The 18,766-nt window shown below is 34.8% G+C and overlaps 1 protein-coding gene across 1 annotated transcript in view; it reads left to right on the top strand.

Annotated features, from left to right (window-relative positions):
* The window catches only part of LOC127850871 (uncharacterized), an 82,138-nt gene extending 63,766 nt beyond the window's left edge, over window positions 1–18,372 (top strand). Inside the window, exon 12 of the mRNA XM_052384239.1 lies at window positions 8,991–18,372. Coding sequence (XP_052240199.1) covers window positions 8,991–11,197 — 2,207 coding nt within the window. The 3' untranslated portion in view covers window positions 11,198–18,372. The remainder of the gene's footprint in view (window positions 1–8,990) is intronic.
* Window positions 18,373–18,766: the final 394 nt, after the last annotated feature.

Here is an 18,766-nt window from a genome sequence, read left to right as displayed (position 1 = left end):
TCTTACAAAAACCTTGTAAATACACTAGAGGCCATAGTTTTGGTCCACTAATGATGATACTTTACCAGGATGCTTTTCCTAATCATATCTAGGCAAAGTTTGACATTGGGTCATGTGGGGTCAAAATTTAGGTCACGAGGTCAAAATCTTACAAAAACCTTGTAAACACATGTAGAATTAGCATTACTTGCAGATGTTTGCATTGCCAAAAATCCATGCAAATGGACAGTACTCAATCAGAATTAATCATGTGTTCACACTAACAGTGCTCTAGAGTACTGAATTTTCAACTAAGCAATGAACATGGCCTTGTAAAAAAAGGTGGGCGAAATTGTTCAAGGATGTGATCATGTAATTTATATGAGAAGATTATGGGGTTTCTTTTTGGAGTAATGCTCAGAATGTAGCATTTTTCTCAGTGGAATTTCATCAAACAGTCCTGCTCCCATCGTCCAGCAGCGTCGATATCTAGTTGGAGGTTCTGGGCGTCGGAGAGGTTGTTGATATTTTTGGAGATGATGCTTTCGTCTGCAAAAATTCTAAGGGTGCTATGTTTTATATAATCAGCAAAGTCATTTATATAGATCAAAAATAAGATGGGCCCCAAGACAGTGCCCTTTGGGACTCCGGAGGTTACAGGTACCTTGTCTGTCATGGTTCCTTCCAGGACAACAGCATGGGCTCTATTTGTTAGGAAGTCAGATATCCAGAAGAAAGCATTTGAATTAATTCCATAGTATTTTAGTTTGTATAAGAGGTGCTGGTGGGGTAATTTATGAAATACTTTAGCAAAATCCATAATAATGATGTCAGTTTGTATACCTTGATTATTGCTTGTGTTAGGTTTTGGAGGAATGATATCAGTTGTGTTTCACAAGAACAGGAAGGTCTAAATCCGTGTTGGAGGTCATATAAGATATTTTTTATCCAATAGGGACATGATAGAGCTAGCGATGACATGTTCAAGTATTTTACAGCAAATGTAAGTGATATTGGTCTGTAATTTATAGCATTATGTTTTTCTCCTTTTTAAAGACTGGGAATACATTTGCTTGCTTCCAATCAGATGGTATTTTTCCAAGGAACAGGGACTTTTTAAAGATTAGAGTCAGGATTGGGGATATTTCTGTACTTCATTCCTTTAGTACTCTGCAGAGTAAATTTCTGGACCTAAGGCTTTATGGATTTTAAGGTTTTGTAAATGTTTAGTTAGTCCATTTTCTGTGATGTTTATGTCTGGCATGGATGGATGAGGGCTGTGACCTTTGTCAGGAGTGGCTTCACAGGTAATAGGTGTGAAGGCATCTTGGAATTGTCTGTTGAGGATATTAGCTTTATTTTGTGGTCCAAATTTAAGGACACCATTTTCTCTAAGAGGAGGTTTGCTCTGGCTTTCAGGTTTTTTTAGTTTTGATATATGAGAATATTTTTTGGGGAATTTTAGAGTGTGATGGGTTATCTTGTTCTGAGATTGGGATGTCAAAGATAAGGTTTTCGATGAATTGCCAATATGCCTGGCGCTGCTTTTGGACTTGTTTTTTTGTTTTTTTATGTTATTGCTTTTTCGGTTCTGTTGCGATATTTGCGATTATATGTGTTAAGTTTTGTTATGCCCCCGAAGTATTTTACCACAACATAATGGTATGTTTACAATTTGAGTGAGAGAATGGTCAGCTACTAAATTAAGAAGTTTTTGGCTTTGTTTCATATTTGGTTTTCCCGGGGGCAGCTTGAAGATTTCCAGTCGATGTAACTAAAGTTGAAGTCTCCACTTAGGATAATAATAGATTTTTAGTTTGCAATTATTTTGCTTAAGGATATGTTTAGTTGTTTAAGTGATGTATCATCGTTTGGTTGTGGTCTTAAAAATGAGCCAATTATGATTTTCCTTGAGTTTTTTATTGTAATTTCATCCCAGACTGTCTGTCTGCAGTTCCCTCGCCTATGAAGTCAGAAACTGATTATTCACAGAAACAAGGACCCACCATGGCAATGGCCTTTCCTGTTTTGCTCTCGGTCTCTCCTGTATACTGTGAATCTATAAGGGGTTAATAATTCATACGATGAGACAGTTGGATCAAGCCAGGTTTCAGTTCCTATAACTACATCAGATTGAAGATTCTATAATGAGGTCTAGTTCGATTTTTAATTTTAAGTGATTGGAAATTTAGGCTAGTAATTTTAAGAGTATTGTTAATGTTTTTAGATTGATGCTGTTGTTTTTCTTGTTGTTTTGCTTTTGGTTTAGGTGCAGATGTGAAAAGGGTTTACCAGGGCTATTTGGGTGGCTTAGTTCCGAGAAATAATCAGAGAGTGTGAGGCTGTCACTATGGTTAGAGAAAGAAATAGAGAAATTTGGAAGACCACATTTAAGCCAGTGCCAATAAATATTGCTACTATCCATAATGATATACTTTGTGTCCGACTTGCCACCCTGGCATGGAAGGGGGTACCAGGTTTTGCAGGTGTCACATTCCAGCGCTTTGTTCTTCCATGTGACACTTTTTCCACAGGAACCACATGGCCATCTCGGAGTTCGAGGACCAGAGTTGAGCTCTACGTGGTTTGAGAGTAAAATTTTAATGATAAGATGAGTTTTTGTTGGTTTGGAGATAAGATGCATTTTGTTTGTAGGAAAAGCTTTTTATGAAGGAAGAGTCATTAGTACTTGTTTACTTACTTGTTTACTTATGTCAGTAGACTTTTTATCAGGGGAGTGTATTTTATGAGAAGATGGGAGTTGAAATCATTTTTGATAACTTTGTTGGGAGATTTTAACTAGTTGAGAAGAAAAAGTTTAACGAGAATTTTGAGTATTCTTTCCATTTAATTTGTTTATGTGGGGACAGAGAAGAAAATATTAAGAAGATTATAGCAGGGATTTCTTTCTTTATCAAAACAATGCTATCAAGGGACATCACTCTTGTGGTTTTGTTGGTATTTTTTTTATAAGTTTCCCTCGTAAACAGCACCTCTAACTACCTACAATTACGTAAAAATAGTGGATAATTAAGCCTTGCTTGTTGTAAACAATACAAAAACACTTAGCTTCGGTTTTCCGGTAAGTTCGGAGCAGTTGGACCAAGCTGCGAATTACAAAACTATAAATGTTGACGAGCGAGATATAGAGACGACTGGCGCTGTCGCATGCGCAATGTGAATATATTGTTTGAAGTATGGGTTATCTAAATTTATTACATCATCAATGTACCTACTAGTCAGGTTAAAACGTTGAATCAATCAAATCTAGTTGTTCAGTTTTCGATAATTCTAACATAAAATCCCTTTCATAACAATACAAAAGATCTGCTATAAGTGGCGCACAATTAGAACCCATAGGAACCCAGATAATTTGTTTAAATATTTTACAATTAAATTCAACAAACAAGTTATCCAGAAGAAAAGTAAGTGCTGCACAAAAGTCAAGACAAGTCCAAATGTTGTATTTATCTAATATCTGATTAGTAAAAAAGCTGTTTTAGTGTTAAAAGCAAGATAAGACCACTTCTCAATTGCAAATATTTTTTTCAATGAAAGAACCAAGTTTGGATTTTATTAAAGTGTGAGGAAGTGTTGTATATAGTGTAGAAAAATCATAAGTGAGGGCTTACTTGTGACATCTTATATTTTTTCTTTTTAATTTTATCAATAACTTCTAAGGAGTTTTTTATTGACCAAAATTGGTTTATTTGTTGTTCGCTTGCGAACAACTATGGTAAGTTCAATGCGTTGCAAGTCGGTCTGCACTTAACTACTCTAAGAACGATAACCACCGCATCAGAGGCTATTAATAGATGCTGATAAACAAGTATAGTGGGATGTTGTGTAACCTCGTTCATAGTGCATGCTATTCTTGCTGTTTCTGGGAAACATTCTTTTGCTCTCAACAGATAGCGGCGATCTTTTGTATTCACAGGTGCTTACAACGCAATTGTAGAAGGTTAAGTTTGTTTACATTCACAGTTCTCAATTTATAAAATGTTGAACATGAGTTCACCAATTACTACAGGTATATTATAGACAACAACAAAAATGCTTTATAACCGCTAAAACCGAATATAAAAAACAACTAAATATAACAAGAAATATCTTGTTAAAAGCTGGTCGGCGTAAATGCTGACTTTGAAATAAAGTTTGCAATTTACGTTTCTAAATAAATAAGTTGAAAACAAAAGTTTAACCATTGTGTTTGTTAACTTGTTAATCACATATTCACCGCATGAAATGTGTGTTATGAACTTATCATTGTCAAACCTTACATTAGTGTAAGTATACATATTATACTACGAGAGTACCACGTATAAGTGCAAGTAGAGAAAAAAAGTATACAACGGGAGTGCACATCATATGTGTCCTCCAATGCCTTATTATACCCCCACTAAACGAAGTTTAGGGGGGTATAGACGAGTGAGCTTGTCTGTCGGTCGGTCGGTCGGTCTGTCGGTCGGTCGGTCCGTCCGTATCCGCTCTCTAATTCGAGTAGTTTTGATCCGATCTTCACCAATCTTGGTCAGCAGTTGTATCTACATGATGTCTAGGCCAAATTGGACCATGGGCCTCTCCGGGTCAAAAACTAGGTCACGGGGTCACTTAGTGCGTTTTAAACATTCAGCATGTTGTCCGCTCTCTAATTCAAGTAGTTTTCATCATAGCTTCACAAAACTTAGTCAACAGTTGTATCTAGATAATGTCTAGGCCAAGTTCGAACATGGGTCATGGCAGGTCAACAACTAGGCCAAGGGGGTCACTTAGTGCGTTTTAAACATTGAGCATGGTGTCCGCTCTCTAATTAAAGTAGTTTTCATCCGATCTTCACCAAACTTGGTCAGAAGTTGAATCTAGTTATGAGTGTATTTCTCCACCATGGATATATATCGTATGTGAATATTTGATTTACACGCAGTTTTCTTTCCACGCATTTAAATCACACTTTCATAGCCGCCTCATGCGAAAATGGGTCTTATGCGTTTCGATCGGTGTATCTTAAGCCCAACCTGTGCATTTGCGCAGTCTGGTCAGAGGCAATGCTATTTGCTATAAAATCACGCACGGTGTTATGGTCTCATTATGTATCTCCTGACCAGACTGAGGGATGCGCAAGCTGAGTGGGCTATACAAATGATGGGCGCATATGGAATAAGACCCATTTTCGCATGACGAGGGTCATTAAAAAGTTCATTGCGATTTCTCAATGGCACATTTTAGCACAATGCTTTTCGAAATAAAATTGTATTCAAAATAGCAAACTTGTAAATAACGGCAGCCTATCCAGGCGTTTAGGCACGATTTCTAGACGTGCTGACCGAGTACGGCAAATATTTATAGTTAATTATAGATAATAAAACGATTTTTCTCTTATCGTAACACTATACTCTTTGTTTGTTTTCTCATCTTGAAAGATAAACTGTGTTTATCGCTAGTTAATTATATATTCTCGGGCGATTTAGTGAACGAGTACTGACCCAGAAATTCTGCGAGATGGATTTTAACGCGTAATTGTAACTGGGCCACAATCTGTGTAATTTGAACATACAGATAGTAGTCCTATATTCTTAGCAATGAATAGTGATGAGTACAGACACAGTGCTGTAGCCAAAATTCAGAGGTTTTTATCTCGAATCAGCCTTTGAAATATTCGAATATATTCTGCGTGTCTGCTGGCGTTATGTTAAAGTTATTTAATGTGAAAAGCTGGGTAAAACAGCTGTGCCGAAAAATATGTGCTCTTTAGCCAGGTTTAGGTCACAGTTGTTGACACCGTGTGAACTGCTAGGGAAACAAGTAATGCATAAACAACAAAGTACGGGTCAACAAGGCTGTCTTTATGACTACCTAATTCGTGAGTAAAAAGTATTGCTCGCAGATTTTTTTTTATTTATTATCATCAATTATCTTATTGTATACTTTGAATTTGTAGATGGTGTCAAAAATATAAAGTTTTGTTCAGGGAATTTCCATACTGAACTTATATTCTTAGTATAATAGGTATTCGATATTCAAACAATATTCATTTAATATGATGGTGATTGCAAATTGTCTTAATATTAAGTTTTCATTACCATTTTCATCATACTAACTATACTTTCTGAACGTCAAAAAAGGGCCATATTGTTGTTATTTTGTCTAGGTTATCTCTATAAAAAAATAGGATGATAAAAAGTGCACACAGATCTCGACCTGTGCGTAAAGACACACTTTTTATTAATTTGAATGGCTTGTGGTGATTAATTTTGACAAATGAGTTGCGTCTTAAATTATGCAATAGCTAACAACTTCAGTGCCTTCAGCGCTTTAATATTACTATTTACATGAACCGTATTACACTATTAAGCTATATGATATGTAACTCCTCTGAAATTGTGGGATCAAAGTTTGTTTTCAATTATGAATGGTAACATCCTATTAGTGTTTTTTATTCAAATTGTTCCGAGATAAAGTTGGCCCCTAGATAAAAAGGGTCTTATCAGACGTTTTTCGTGAAGTTTACCTTTACTAGAGACACATATTACTCTAAAAACTAATAAACTATAATGTAGGGAAATGACAATTAAAGGCAATGACAAAATGTTTCTTCTATTAGGGTTTGAATCTGTGCCCGCTGCTGTGGAAGAAGGTGTGTGTTTTTTTCTTTCAGCTGTTTTTCTCCTTTTCAATGTCAATAGTTATTAACTTAATCTATATACAAATGAAGAGTTTAATTAAAAAAATATACTGGGGACAGGCATTTTCATCCCCTGAGGGGTTTCTTTTTTAATTTACATTCTTGGAAAATGGTCTATGTTTCCCAATAATTGTACAAAAGGCAAAATAAACACTACACATTATTCCACGGTCAAGAGTCTGTTACCTGTTGTTATTTTTTAATTTCAAATAATTATTTCACAGCATATGTATATGTCATAGTCTACATGCCGCGTCATTGTATAAAGCATTCTTTATTTGTTAACGTCTGTGATAAAAGGTTAAAGGGATCTTTTCACGTTTTGGTAAATTGACAAAATTGAAAAAAGTTGTTTCAGATTCGCAAATTTTCGTTTTAGTTATGATATTTGTGAGGAAACAGTATTACTGAACATTTACTATGGTCTAATATAGCCATTATATGCATCTTTTAACGATTTTAAAACCTAAAAATTATAAAGCGTTGCAACGCGAAACGATTGAAAAATTTGGATAGTTCTGTTGTTGTCGTTAAATTTTGTGACACTACGAAGATTGCTTTTATAAGGTATAAAATACGTCACTTAGTATACTTGGCACAATAGCCGAGAGGGTAGAAGCTTTTTTACTTCAGGACATCGGCATGACTCCTGGGGTCACTGGTTCGAAACCTGCTCCAGGCAAAGTTTTTTTCCTTTTTTAAATTGTATTCTTTATTTTTTACTGCAGCTTTTACGATCAAATGTTTACATTTATCAATAGAAAGCATTTAATGAATAACTTCAGAACATGCCAAAATCTGTGAAAAGGCCCCTTTAAACAAATGTATGATGTCGATCGGAACATATCCATGTAGTATTAAATAGAAAATCCCACTATAAATAAATTGGAAGGTGGATTTAGCAATATGCAAGTAAATTGTTATCTAGATATTGTCATACATTTTTGCAACCCTGCAAAACGATCATCGATGTTTAAAACATTATTCAACATGTTGAAATTTAAGTGGTATAAAATGTATACATGTAGTTCCTAATTTAGAATAAGTGTAATAATAATTTTCAATCAAATGAATGCAGTGTATGCCATTTGATTATGACAACTTTGTCTAAATAGACTATGAATTGTGCGTAATATGATCGACACAAAATGGCGACACTTTTTTAAAATGCCGAAACTTAATGGCGACAACGTTTTGACCCAGTGGGAATTGTGCATAATCAACTCACCTGAAGGAACAAGGATTTGTAACAACCTACAGTGGTCCTTGATAACAAATCAATTATATATACAAGGGGTAAAAAATGGCCATTTTTTATGGATCATGCTGCCTGGATAGAAAAATAACTTCAAAGATCTTTTATACACCAACCCACATGAAATCAGTTCAAGTTATTAACTAACCATAAAAAATATAACCCTTAGGTTCTTCGTACGCAAGTAAGCATTGTGCTGTTTTCCATGCAGCTTGTATCAAGCCTTTAAATCAATTGTGTTTTATTTGGATGTTAAGGAAATGTTCTGTTAAAGCGAGTATGCACAATTTTGTCAAATATTTATGAATGTATATAAAATTTGTAAAACACTTATTATACATGTATTTCAATATAAATTAAAATAAATGTTAAGAAGAACATGTGTCTAAAATGCGAAATAAGCCAGATATTTAATTCCTTTATTAAAAATGTATGTACAGTCAAAATCGCCAGCATGCATATCATGCATGTACGATGTGAATTTAAATTTAGTTTTACGGATCATTTTAATTTCCTGCAACGATATCTATTCATGCGACACACGAACTCTAACGTCGATCCTAATAAAAAGACGAATGCTTCGGTTATTGTAGGTTAATATGTACATAATATCTTCGTCACAATCGGCTCGGAGCGCTAATTTGTCTTCGCTGCATTTTATGAACTTCGTCTTCAATGTATATCTTTTCTTGCTTATTTTGTATGATTGTAACATATTTTTATCAATATGTCACAATTTAACACATATAAAAATCGTGCATACTCGCTTTAAACAACTCACATATTTCCTGGATAAGCTGATTTACCAGTACTCAGTACATATACGTATGTCAGTAACTAATAACTTCCTTGTTTGAATCCTGGGTAAGGGAAGAATGTTGTACAAAATATTGTATGGCCAATGCCCATACAAGTTATGTTGCCGGGCCGGATACCGAAAACGCGATCCTCCCTTATATTTTCTATCCCTCTCACAACTAAATTAGCCTGTCTGACGTTTTATTTGTAATATGCCTTTCTTTGCAAACGTGAAAACTCGTAAGTGTGATTAGTATGCACTGTTTATGCTTTCAGAATCAAGCAAAACCCCTGAAGATGTTCAACAATTGGATCCGAAAGCAATTTCACTCTTTTACAAAGCTCTTAAAGATGGAAAAGAAAAGGTCAATAATATTCGCCTGATGGTCGTAGGCATGAATGGCGTGGGAAAAACATCTTTGGTGAACAATTTGATTTGGGAATGTCGTTACAAAACACACACAAAACAAACTCTTAGCACAGAAGGTATCGATATACATAGGTGTAAGTTGATGACAGATGGTGATTGGTGTTTAGATAAAGAATTAAAAGAGGTAAAATATGAAGGGCGCATTCAAAAACTTGTTTGTAACAACCAGATGTCAAAGGACACGCATTCAGCAACTGCGTCTAATGATAAAACTACTAACAGTCATGTTACGCTCTATGCAAGGATCACATCTACTGAGGATCATGAAACTCAAACACAAACTGAGCCATTACAAACTTTCAAAAAAAGAATAGCCTTGGAAAAAGATGATAAAATTTTGCAACATGGAATTAAGTTTGCCAAGAAGATGATTGAAACTTCTAGCGATAATTTAGAAAAGGACAAAGCTTTGCTTGATGAATCTAAAAGTGAGATCACTGTTTCAGTTTGGGATTTTGCCGGTCAGACACTGTACTATTCAACTCATCAGTTCTTCTTGAATAAGAGGTCGATATACGTAGTGGTGATGGACATGACAAAAAGTTTGGAAGATGTTGTAAGTAAATCGGATGGAATTGGAATTTGGTGTGGTTTGGTGCATGATTGCACCTATTTGGATATATTTAAATTTTGGCTTAATGCAATTCACATGAACAGTGATTATCAATCTGGAAAAAGGACAATAAAGCCAACTATTATTTTAGTTGGCACGCGGAAAGACAAAATGAAGGGGAGTGCTGAAGAAATAGAGAAGAATATGAATTCGTATTTTGACAACGCTTTATGTAGCTTTGATGATAATTCGCCAATCTTTGAACATATTTATAGGAACAGATTTCTTGTAAATAATTTGTCTCCAAATGATTCTGCTTTTCGAGAGTTGCAAAAAGAAATTATAAGCTTGGCTGCGCAGCAAGATTACTGGGACGAAGAATATCCAGTTCGATGGATTCACATGGAACAAACGTTGGACAAAATGAGAGCTGAAAAGCTGCAGATAGTTAAAATGAAAGATGTGGAAGAAGAAGATCTTAAAAATGTACACCAATTGGGTAAAAAAGAACTAACCTTGTTCCTGGAATTGCAGCACAAACAAGGCAATATCATTTTTTTCAACTCAGGCAAACTTAAGGATTTTGTTGTTCTTGCTCCTCAATGGATCATTGAAGCTTTCAAATGTTTCATACCTCATAATCAGAAAATAGAAGCCACTGTTTTGAAAGATTGGGAAGAATATAAAAAACATGCAATTCTGAAACCCAATGTTCTCCGCGAAGTTATGAAAAACAGTCCTCCCTACATACATGAATACGAGGATGCTGTTATAAGATACATGGAATATCTAAATGTTATAGCACAGCCTTTGCCAAATGCAGATGCTATAACTGGAATCCCAAATCAACATGTAAGGGTACGGGAAGAAACCAGTGGCTTATATGATTACAATCCTAAAATGTTTAATTGCCACATCGTCCCTTGTCTCCTAAGCAGGGCACCGTCACCAATAGACAGCTTTACTTCACCTGATAAACCACGAACACCAGTTCTAGCTTTTGTGTTTTGCGGAAAGTTTATGCCCCCCTCTTTCTTCCACAGGCTTGTAGCTGTTTGCATTCGTGCTTGGCCTATCAGCCAGGAGCGTGACCAATATTGTTTATTTAACGGCTTGGCTATATTTGATCTCAATCCGATATATACGTTGAGAATATGGTATATGGATTACATAATTTATGCCAGGATAGTTTGTTGTTCAGAAAATGCTAAGCTAGACAATTTTGTCTTGCGGATTCAAGAAGTTCGGCACACACTTGAGAACAGTTTACAAGACTTTGTTCATCAATCTTCTCCCGTATTTGATGAGTACATTCAGTGCCCAGAAATGAAGGTGTCTTTGCATAATAAAGGATTGTTCAGAGTGAAACAGTTTAATTATGAAACTGAGATATCTTGTCCAGTATGTAGTATTCCACATACTGTGAAACGATCAGACGCTATGCAACATTGGTTCAACGAGATGTTGGATCAAAATGAAACGGATGTGGAAATAAACTAGTGGAATAGATGATTGCAATCCTAAATTGTAAGAATGTCACATTTTTGCTTGCCTACTGAGAATGGCTGCAGCTTGAGGGTACGCCAAATATCGAACACCAGACCATTTATGCAATTAAAAAATTGTTGAAGTTGCAGAGTAATTTGGTTAATGTACCTATATTTCTTCATTCAAAATCATATGGTTGCAAGTAACCCACACATTCCAGTTTTGCTAAAAAATGTGTTTGTAATTGTAAATTCACTATTTGTGACATTGTACATTTTTGCATTGAGTACAAATTAACGTCATGCTTGTCACCATGGTCAAATAAACACTGTCAAGACAAATACAGAATATACAATAATTTTATGTTCTTAAATAAATAAATTGTAATTTCTCTGTTACAATTTTATGTTGGGTTCCTTGCTAACATGTTAACAGAGCAATGTCTACTTTGTTTAAGGACAAATGATAAAAATTCCAAATAAAACAATACATTGTCATATATGTTTCATATACTATAAATATGTTACACAAATTGTGTTACTTATATCGAACAAGGCACCTTAACTATTTGCATGTGTCTGTTTCATTAAAATAAAAATGTATATCATTATGGGAGTGTTTCATTCAAATGATATGATAACCATATTTGTATTGTATCAAATGTTTTGTTTGTGCATGAGGTAAATATGTTTACAATGTATATAAATTTACAACATTTCTGTTTTGTATCTGCACTTTTTAGCTCACCTGAGCACAATGTGCTCATGGTGAGCTTGTATGAACGCCTTTTGACCGTTGTCTGTCGTGCGTCGTGCTGCGTCAACATTTGCATTGTTAATACTCTTGAGGCCACATTTATTTCCAATCTTCATGAAATTTGGTCAGAAGATTGGTCTCAATGATATTTTGGACGAGTTTGAAAATGGTTACGTTTGCTTGAAAAACATGGCTGCCAAGGGGCGGGGCATTTTTCCTTATATGGCTATAAATGGCTATACAAAACCTTGTTAACACTCTAGAGGCCACATTTATTTTCCAATCTTCATGAAACTTGGTAAGAAAATTTAGTTGAATAATATGTTGGACGAGTTCGAAAATGATGTCATTTGGTAGAAAAACATGGCCGCCAGGGGGCGGGACATTTTTTCTTATATGGCTATAGTCAAACTTTGTTAACACTCAAGAGGCCATATTTATTATCCAATCTTCATGAAATTTGGTCAGAAGATTGGTTTTAATGATATCTTGGATGAGTTGGAAAATGGTAACGTTTGCTTGAAAAAAATGGCTTCCAAGGGGCGGGGCATTTTTCCAAATATGGCTATATATGGCTACAGTAAAACCTTGTTTTGCACTCTCGAGGCCATATTTATTGTCCAATGGTAATGAAACTTGGTCAGAAGATTCATCCTTATAATATATTGGACTAGTCCGAATATGATGCCAGTTGGTTGAAAAACATGGCCGCCAGGGGGGCGGGGCATTTTTCCGTATATGGCTATTGTAAAACATTGTTAACAATCTAGAGGTCACATTTATTTTCCAATCATCATGAAACATGGTCTTAAGATTTGTCCTTATGATATCTTGGATGAGTTAGAAAATAGTACTGGCTGCTTTAAAAACATGGCCACCAGGGGGCGGGACATTTTTCTTATATGGCTTTTTAGTTAAACCTTGTTAACACTCTAGAGGCCACATTTATTGTTTGATCTTCATGAATCTTGGTCAGAAGATTAGTCCCAATTATATATTGGATGGATTCTAAAATGGTTCCGGTTGGTTGAAACACATGGCCGCCAAGGAGGCGGGGCATTTTTCCTTATATAGCTTTAATAAAACCTTGTTCACACTTTAGAGGCCACATTTATTGTCCGATCATGATGAAACTTGGTCGGAAGATTTGTCCCATGTCCGAGTGATATCTTGGACATGTTTGAAATTGGATCCGGTTGCTTGAAAAACATGGCCACCAGGGGGCGGGGCATTTTTCCTTATATGGCTATGTATGGCTTTTGTAAAACCTTGTTAACACTCTAGAGGCCACATTTATTGTTCGATCATCTTGAAACTTTGTCAAAAGATTCATCCTAATTATATCTTGGACAAGTTCGAAAATGGTTTGTATTGGTTGAAAAACATGTTCACCAGGGGGCGGGGCATTTTTCCTTATATGGCTATAGTTAAATATTGTTTACACTCTAGTTAAATATTCTCAAAGTTTAATGTACTAATATTTATTTCGCAAAAAAATACTTAAGGGAGAAGAAACTGTTCATAGCTTGAATTGTTTTAATTCCAATCATGAATGCACTCTTAATTACTCCAACTGACCCTTATCAGCTGAGCACATATTAATACACATCTCGGAGTGAACCTTGTTGTTCTATTTTTAGATCAGCAACTTTTAACCTTGTTGTGCTATTTCTTTGATGTGTGGTACCATAGATAAGAGAAGATATCATGTTTGAGGCATACAGTTTATTGATGAGGTCTGATTTTTTGTGTGTGATTATCAAAGATGTGTGTTTTAAAACGGATTTATTGATTTTTTAATTGGAAATATTATTGCAAGGTGAGTCTGAAAATAGTTCTTTTTGTTTTAAAAACAAGGCTCTCAGGGGGTGGTAGTTTTTTGTATGTCTACAGTTGTTTATAGTTAAATATTGTGAATTCTTTAAGTCACATTTTAGTTCAATCTGAATGACACTTGCTGAGTACAATTGTTGTTATCATATCTTGATTTAGTTTACTCCATTAGTTTTATTAATATCATCTTTAAACATGGTGACAATCTTAATGAGCATAATATTTTTTGCTCATGGTGAACTTATGAGATCACGTTTTGTCAATTGTCTTTCTTCCATTGTGCGTCATGAATATTTGCCTTGTTAACACTCTAGAGGCCACATTTATTGTCAGATCTTCATGAAACTTTGTCAGATGATTTGTCCCAATGATATCTTGGACGAGTTCAAAAATGCTTCAGGTCTGTTGAAAAACATAGCCGCAAAGGGGCCATATGTTGTTCATTCTTCATGAAACTTGGTTAGAACATTTGTTTTATTGATATCTTGGGCTGCAAAGAACAGGTCATTTATTTTTATCTCAGGTCAGCGACTTTGGGCCTTTCAGTCCCTCTTGTTACTTATATGGCTATAGTAAAACCTTGTTTACACTCTAGAGGCCACATTTATTGTCCGATCTTCATGAAACTTGGTCAGAAGATTTGTCCCAATGATATCTTGGCCGAGTTCAAAAAATGTTCTAGTTGGTTGAAAAACATGGCCACCAGGGGGCGGTTCATTTTTCCTTATTTGGCTTTTGTAAAAACTTGTTAACACTCTTAAAATGCGCATTTAGTGTCGAATCTTCATGAAACTTGGTCAAAATTTTACTTTGTAATGTGTACGAAAATGGTCCCAATCTGTTGAAATACGTGGCCGCCAGGGTGTTCACTTTTCATGAAAGTTGGTTAGAACATTTTTTTAATGACATCTTGGGCTGCACATAACATGTCAGTTACTTTGAATCTCAGTTGAGCGACTGTGGGCCTTTCATGCCCTCTTGTTTCATTTGTTTTAATTAAGCTATTGAACTTTCAAAAATACTTGCATTAAAAGTGAATTTTAGATTTTATATAGTTACTCCTCTTAGGTTGCAATGTTATTCATCACATTTCACTAAGTACAAACTAAATTTTGGTTCAGTTTGCGGAAGATATACAAAAAGGGAACATTGCATATTGTTGTAATCACTAAAAAAGCAAAATATGACAGGTTATTTTTAACATTACGTTTTAAAAAACGTAATGATAGCCTTGACAATATTTTTTATTTATTTGTTTGTTGAAAAATCTGTTTACTTATTTTCCAACATATTTTTTTTTATAGATAAATACTTTTTGTGTAATAAGTATTATTATTTAACATTACTATATTTAATAAATATATTTTTTATTTATAATGTTAAATATTTTTATGCCCTCTTTCGAAGTAAAGGGGGCGTATAGTGATCTGTCTGTCTGTCTGTTCATCTGTCTGTCGGTCCGTCTTTCCGTCACACTTTGCGTTTAGGTTTCGAAATATGCTCATAACTTATATCTCCCTTGAGATATAACCTTCATATTTGGTATGCATATAATTTTTACCCCTGTGACCTTGACCTTGAACTTGGGGTCCGCGTTAAGGTTTCAAAATCTGCGTTTAGGTTTCGAGAAATGCTCATAACTTCTATGTTCCTTGAGATATAACCTTCATACTTGGTATGCATGTGTATATGGACAAGGCCTTTCCATACGCACAAAAATTTTGACCCCTGTGACCTTGACCTTGAAGTTAGGGTCCGCGTTTAGGATTCGAAATCTGTGTTAAGGTTTTGAAAAATGCTCCTCACTTCTATGTCCCTTGAGATATAACCTTCATATTTGGTATGCATGTGTATACGGACAAGGCTTTTCCATACGCACACAAATTTTGACCCCTGTGACCTTGACCTTGAACTTAGGGTCCGCGTTTAGGTTTTGAAATCTGCGTATAGGTTTCGGAAAAAGCTCATAACTTCTATCAGGCGTTTATAGGGGGCATAAGTCATCCTATGGTGACAGCTTTTGTTTATTTTAATAACTATAATTATTACCCATATTTGTTTTCAAGTCAAATATTATAATCAGACAGAGTGTTAGTGTTTCGCCCTAATATTATATGAATGAAGATTTGGCAGATGATTATTGTGAAGTACTTTTCAGGTCCAAACTAGGATGCAAAAGGTTACAAAAAAAACATTAACCATTTAAGCTTTTGCTGTAACCAGTAATTTACCGGTTAACCGAAACACCTTTACTAGTAAAAAGTTTAAGTTTATGTTAAACATGTCATACGGCAGGTACATGTACGAAAGTAATTTGAGATAGCTTGCGTTGATAACTTATCATTTTCTTTTTAAAAAAAGTTAACACATTAACACAGTTATAACATTAATTTTAATAATTTCGTAGATGTATGCTTTATTTTGTATCTATTTTTCATGCGTGTAAGCATTTAAGTTAAAAGCAGTTATATGAACTACACAATGTTCATTTTCATGTGTCATTAATTATACCCCTATTACCATTGGTACTCGGGACTATATAGGAGTCACTTTGTCGGTTGGTCAATATGTCGGTCGGCCGATCTTCACCAAGCTTGGTCAGAAGTTGTATCTAGATGATGTCTAGGTCAAGTTGGAATATGGGTCATGCCGGGTCAAAAACTATGTCACGAGGTCACTTAGTGCGTTTTAAACCAAAAGTTTGTCCGGACCATAACTATGTCATTTATTTGATTTAGTTATGGATTTTAAAATGATGTTATGTATAATGATCACGTCAGTCATGATAAGCCCCGCCTACAATGTTGAATTGCTGCATGCCTATCATTGTATCAGTGTAGTATTAAAATAGCCACCAAACTTACCGGTGTTCTAGCGTTGTCTTAAACCCACATACACAACAAATTACTTGGTTCAATTGTTCACCATCCTAGGACGGTGTGTCATGCGAAAGAAGTACGTCAATATCTCTAAGGTCGAGGTCTGACTTGGAGTTCAAAGATCAAAATGCACATAATGATCTTGTCCGGGCCATAACTTTGTCATTTATTGTGAGACTTTAAAATCATTAAGCACATTTGTTAACCATCATTGGACGGTGTGTCATGCGAAAGAATTAAGTATATATCTCCAAGGTCAAGGTCACACGTTGTGTTCAAAGGTCTAAAATGGCCATAAATGATATTGTCCGGGCCATAACTATGTCATTCATTGTGTGATTTAAAAATTACTCGGTACATTTGTTCAAAATCATTGGACAGCGTGTCATCCGAAAGAATTACGTCGATACCACCAAGGTAAAGGTCACACTTTGAGTTCAAAGGTCAAAAATGGCCGTAAATGATCTTGTCAGGGCCATAACTATGCCATTCATTGTGCGATTTTAAAATTACTCGTTTACAAATTACATTTGTTCACAATCATTGGACGGTGTGTCATGCAAAAGCATTACGTTGATATCTCCATGGTCAAGGTCACACCTGGAGTTCAAAAGTCAAAAATGGACATCAATGAGCTTGTGGGGGCAATAACCATGTCATTCATTGTGAGATTTGAAAATGACCATGTACATTAGTTTTATTTACAGTCATTGGACTGCGTGTCATGCGAAGGAATTCAAGAGTTCAAAGGTCAAAATGTCCACAAATGATAATGGCATAATAATTCTTAAAAAATCGCCATAAATTAGCTTCTCTTGCTTTGTGAAGACAGTATGCAAAATATTCTGTGTCAATGCAGCATGTGTGGGGATTTCCAGTTGTTACACCCCCTGGACGTTACACCCCTAGTCATTACACCCTCTAAGCCTGGACATTACACCCACCAAGATGTAAACATAATTGATTAGATTACTAAGGTGTGATCACACCTACCATGGGGCACACTTCACTTGATTAATGATGTTCCTGCTTTAATGTGTGTCCAATGGGGGTCTGTCCAAGTGTTTTTTATTGTTTGTTTGTCTGTATGTCTGTCTTATTGATGTGCAGTGTTAATTAGGAAATAACAATTTTTTGGTGTGAAAAACATTGTTCTTTGATCTTTTCAAATAATTTGTTAATTATCAAAGTGTAATAATAACATCTAAAATTAAAGGAGTTTGTTCACACCATTATTATCAAAATTCATTTGAAGATGTTGTTGTTTGATTTTATGAATTCTAAAGAATATTGCATCTTTATGTCATGGCAAAAAAATATCAAAACATCAAAGGTAACAAAGTTAATAAGAAAAATACTCAATGCAAATTGTTTTTACTCATTGTCCCCATATATACCAGAACAATTTGAGAGAATATCATACTATAGGTATACATTGAAACTCTGTCAAAATGCCCCCAAAACAAATATTTTGGTGAATTGATTCAAATTGTAAAAAAAAGTGTGTTAATAGTTATGATTTTGCTGTTACATGTGATAATTGTGGATTATGGCAGCATATTAGATGTGGTGATACCGGTAAGTCATTTTCTTCTTCCTATTATTAACATTGTAGATCTATATAATTTGAGCTCCATGACATCATGCGATTTTGGACCTTAGGGCATTTTCCGTTGTTATCAAATGGTCTTGTAACTGATAAATAATTTAAAACACCAACTTGGTTTTAGCTTACTAGCTGCGCCATTCTTGACCAATTTATTTTTGTAAATACTCATTTATGAACTTTAACCTACACAATTATATAACTTATATAATTATTAGTCTCTATAAAAACATATCCATTAACTATTAATAATTAGAAACTATTTGTTACATATTAACCAACTACATCATGTGGAAAGTTTGGAATCCTAATAATACTTTCTTATTTTTACATAAATGAAATTCAATTTAATGGTCTTATGGACAATACTGGGTATAACTTGGTATCTGTGTTTTATGTGTTTATATAACTTATATAATTATTAGTCTCTATAAAAACATATCCATTAATTATGAATAATTAGAAACTATTTGTTACATTTTAACCAACTACATCATGTGGAAAGTT

This window comes from Dreissena polymorpha, chromosome 1 (assembly GCF_020536995.1).
Source record: "Dreissena polymorpha isolate Duluth1 chromosome 1, UMN_Dpol_1.0, whole genome shotgun sequence".
Taxonomy (NCBI): Eukaryota; Metazoa; Mollusca; class Bivalvia; order Myida; family Dreissenidae; genus Dreissena; species Dreissena polymorpha.
Note: the sequence above shows the minus strand (reverse complement) of the source record. Positions and strands in the feature narration are given on the sequence as shown.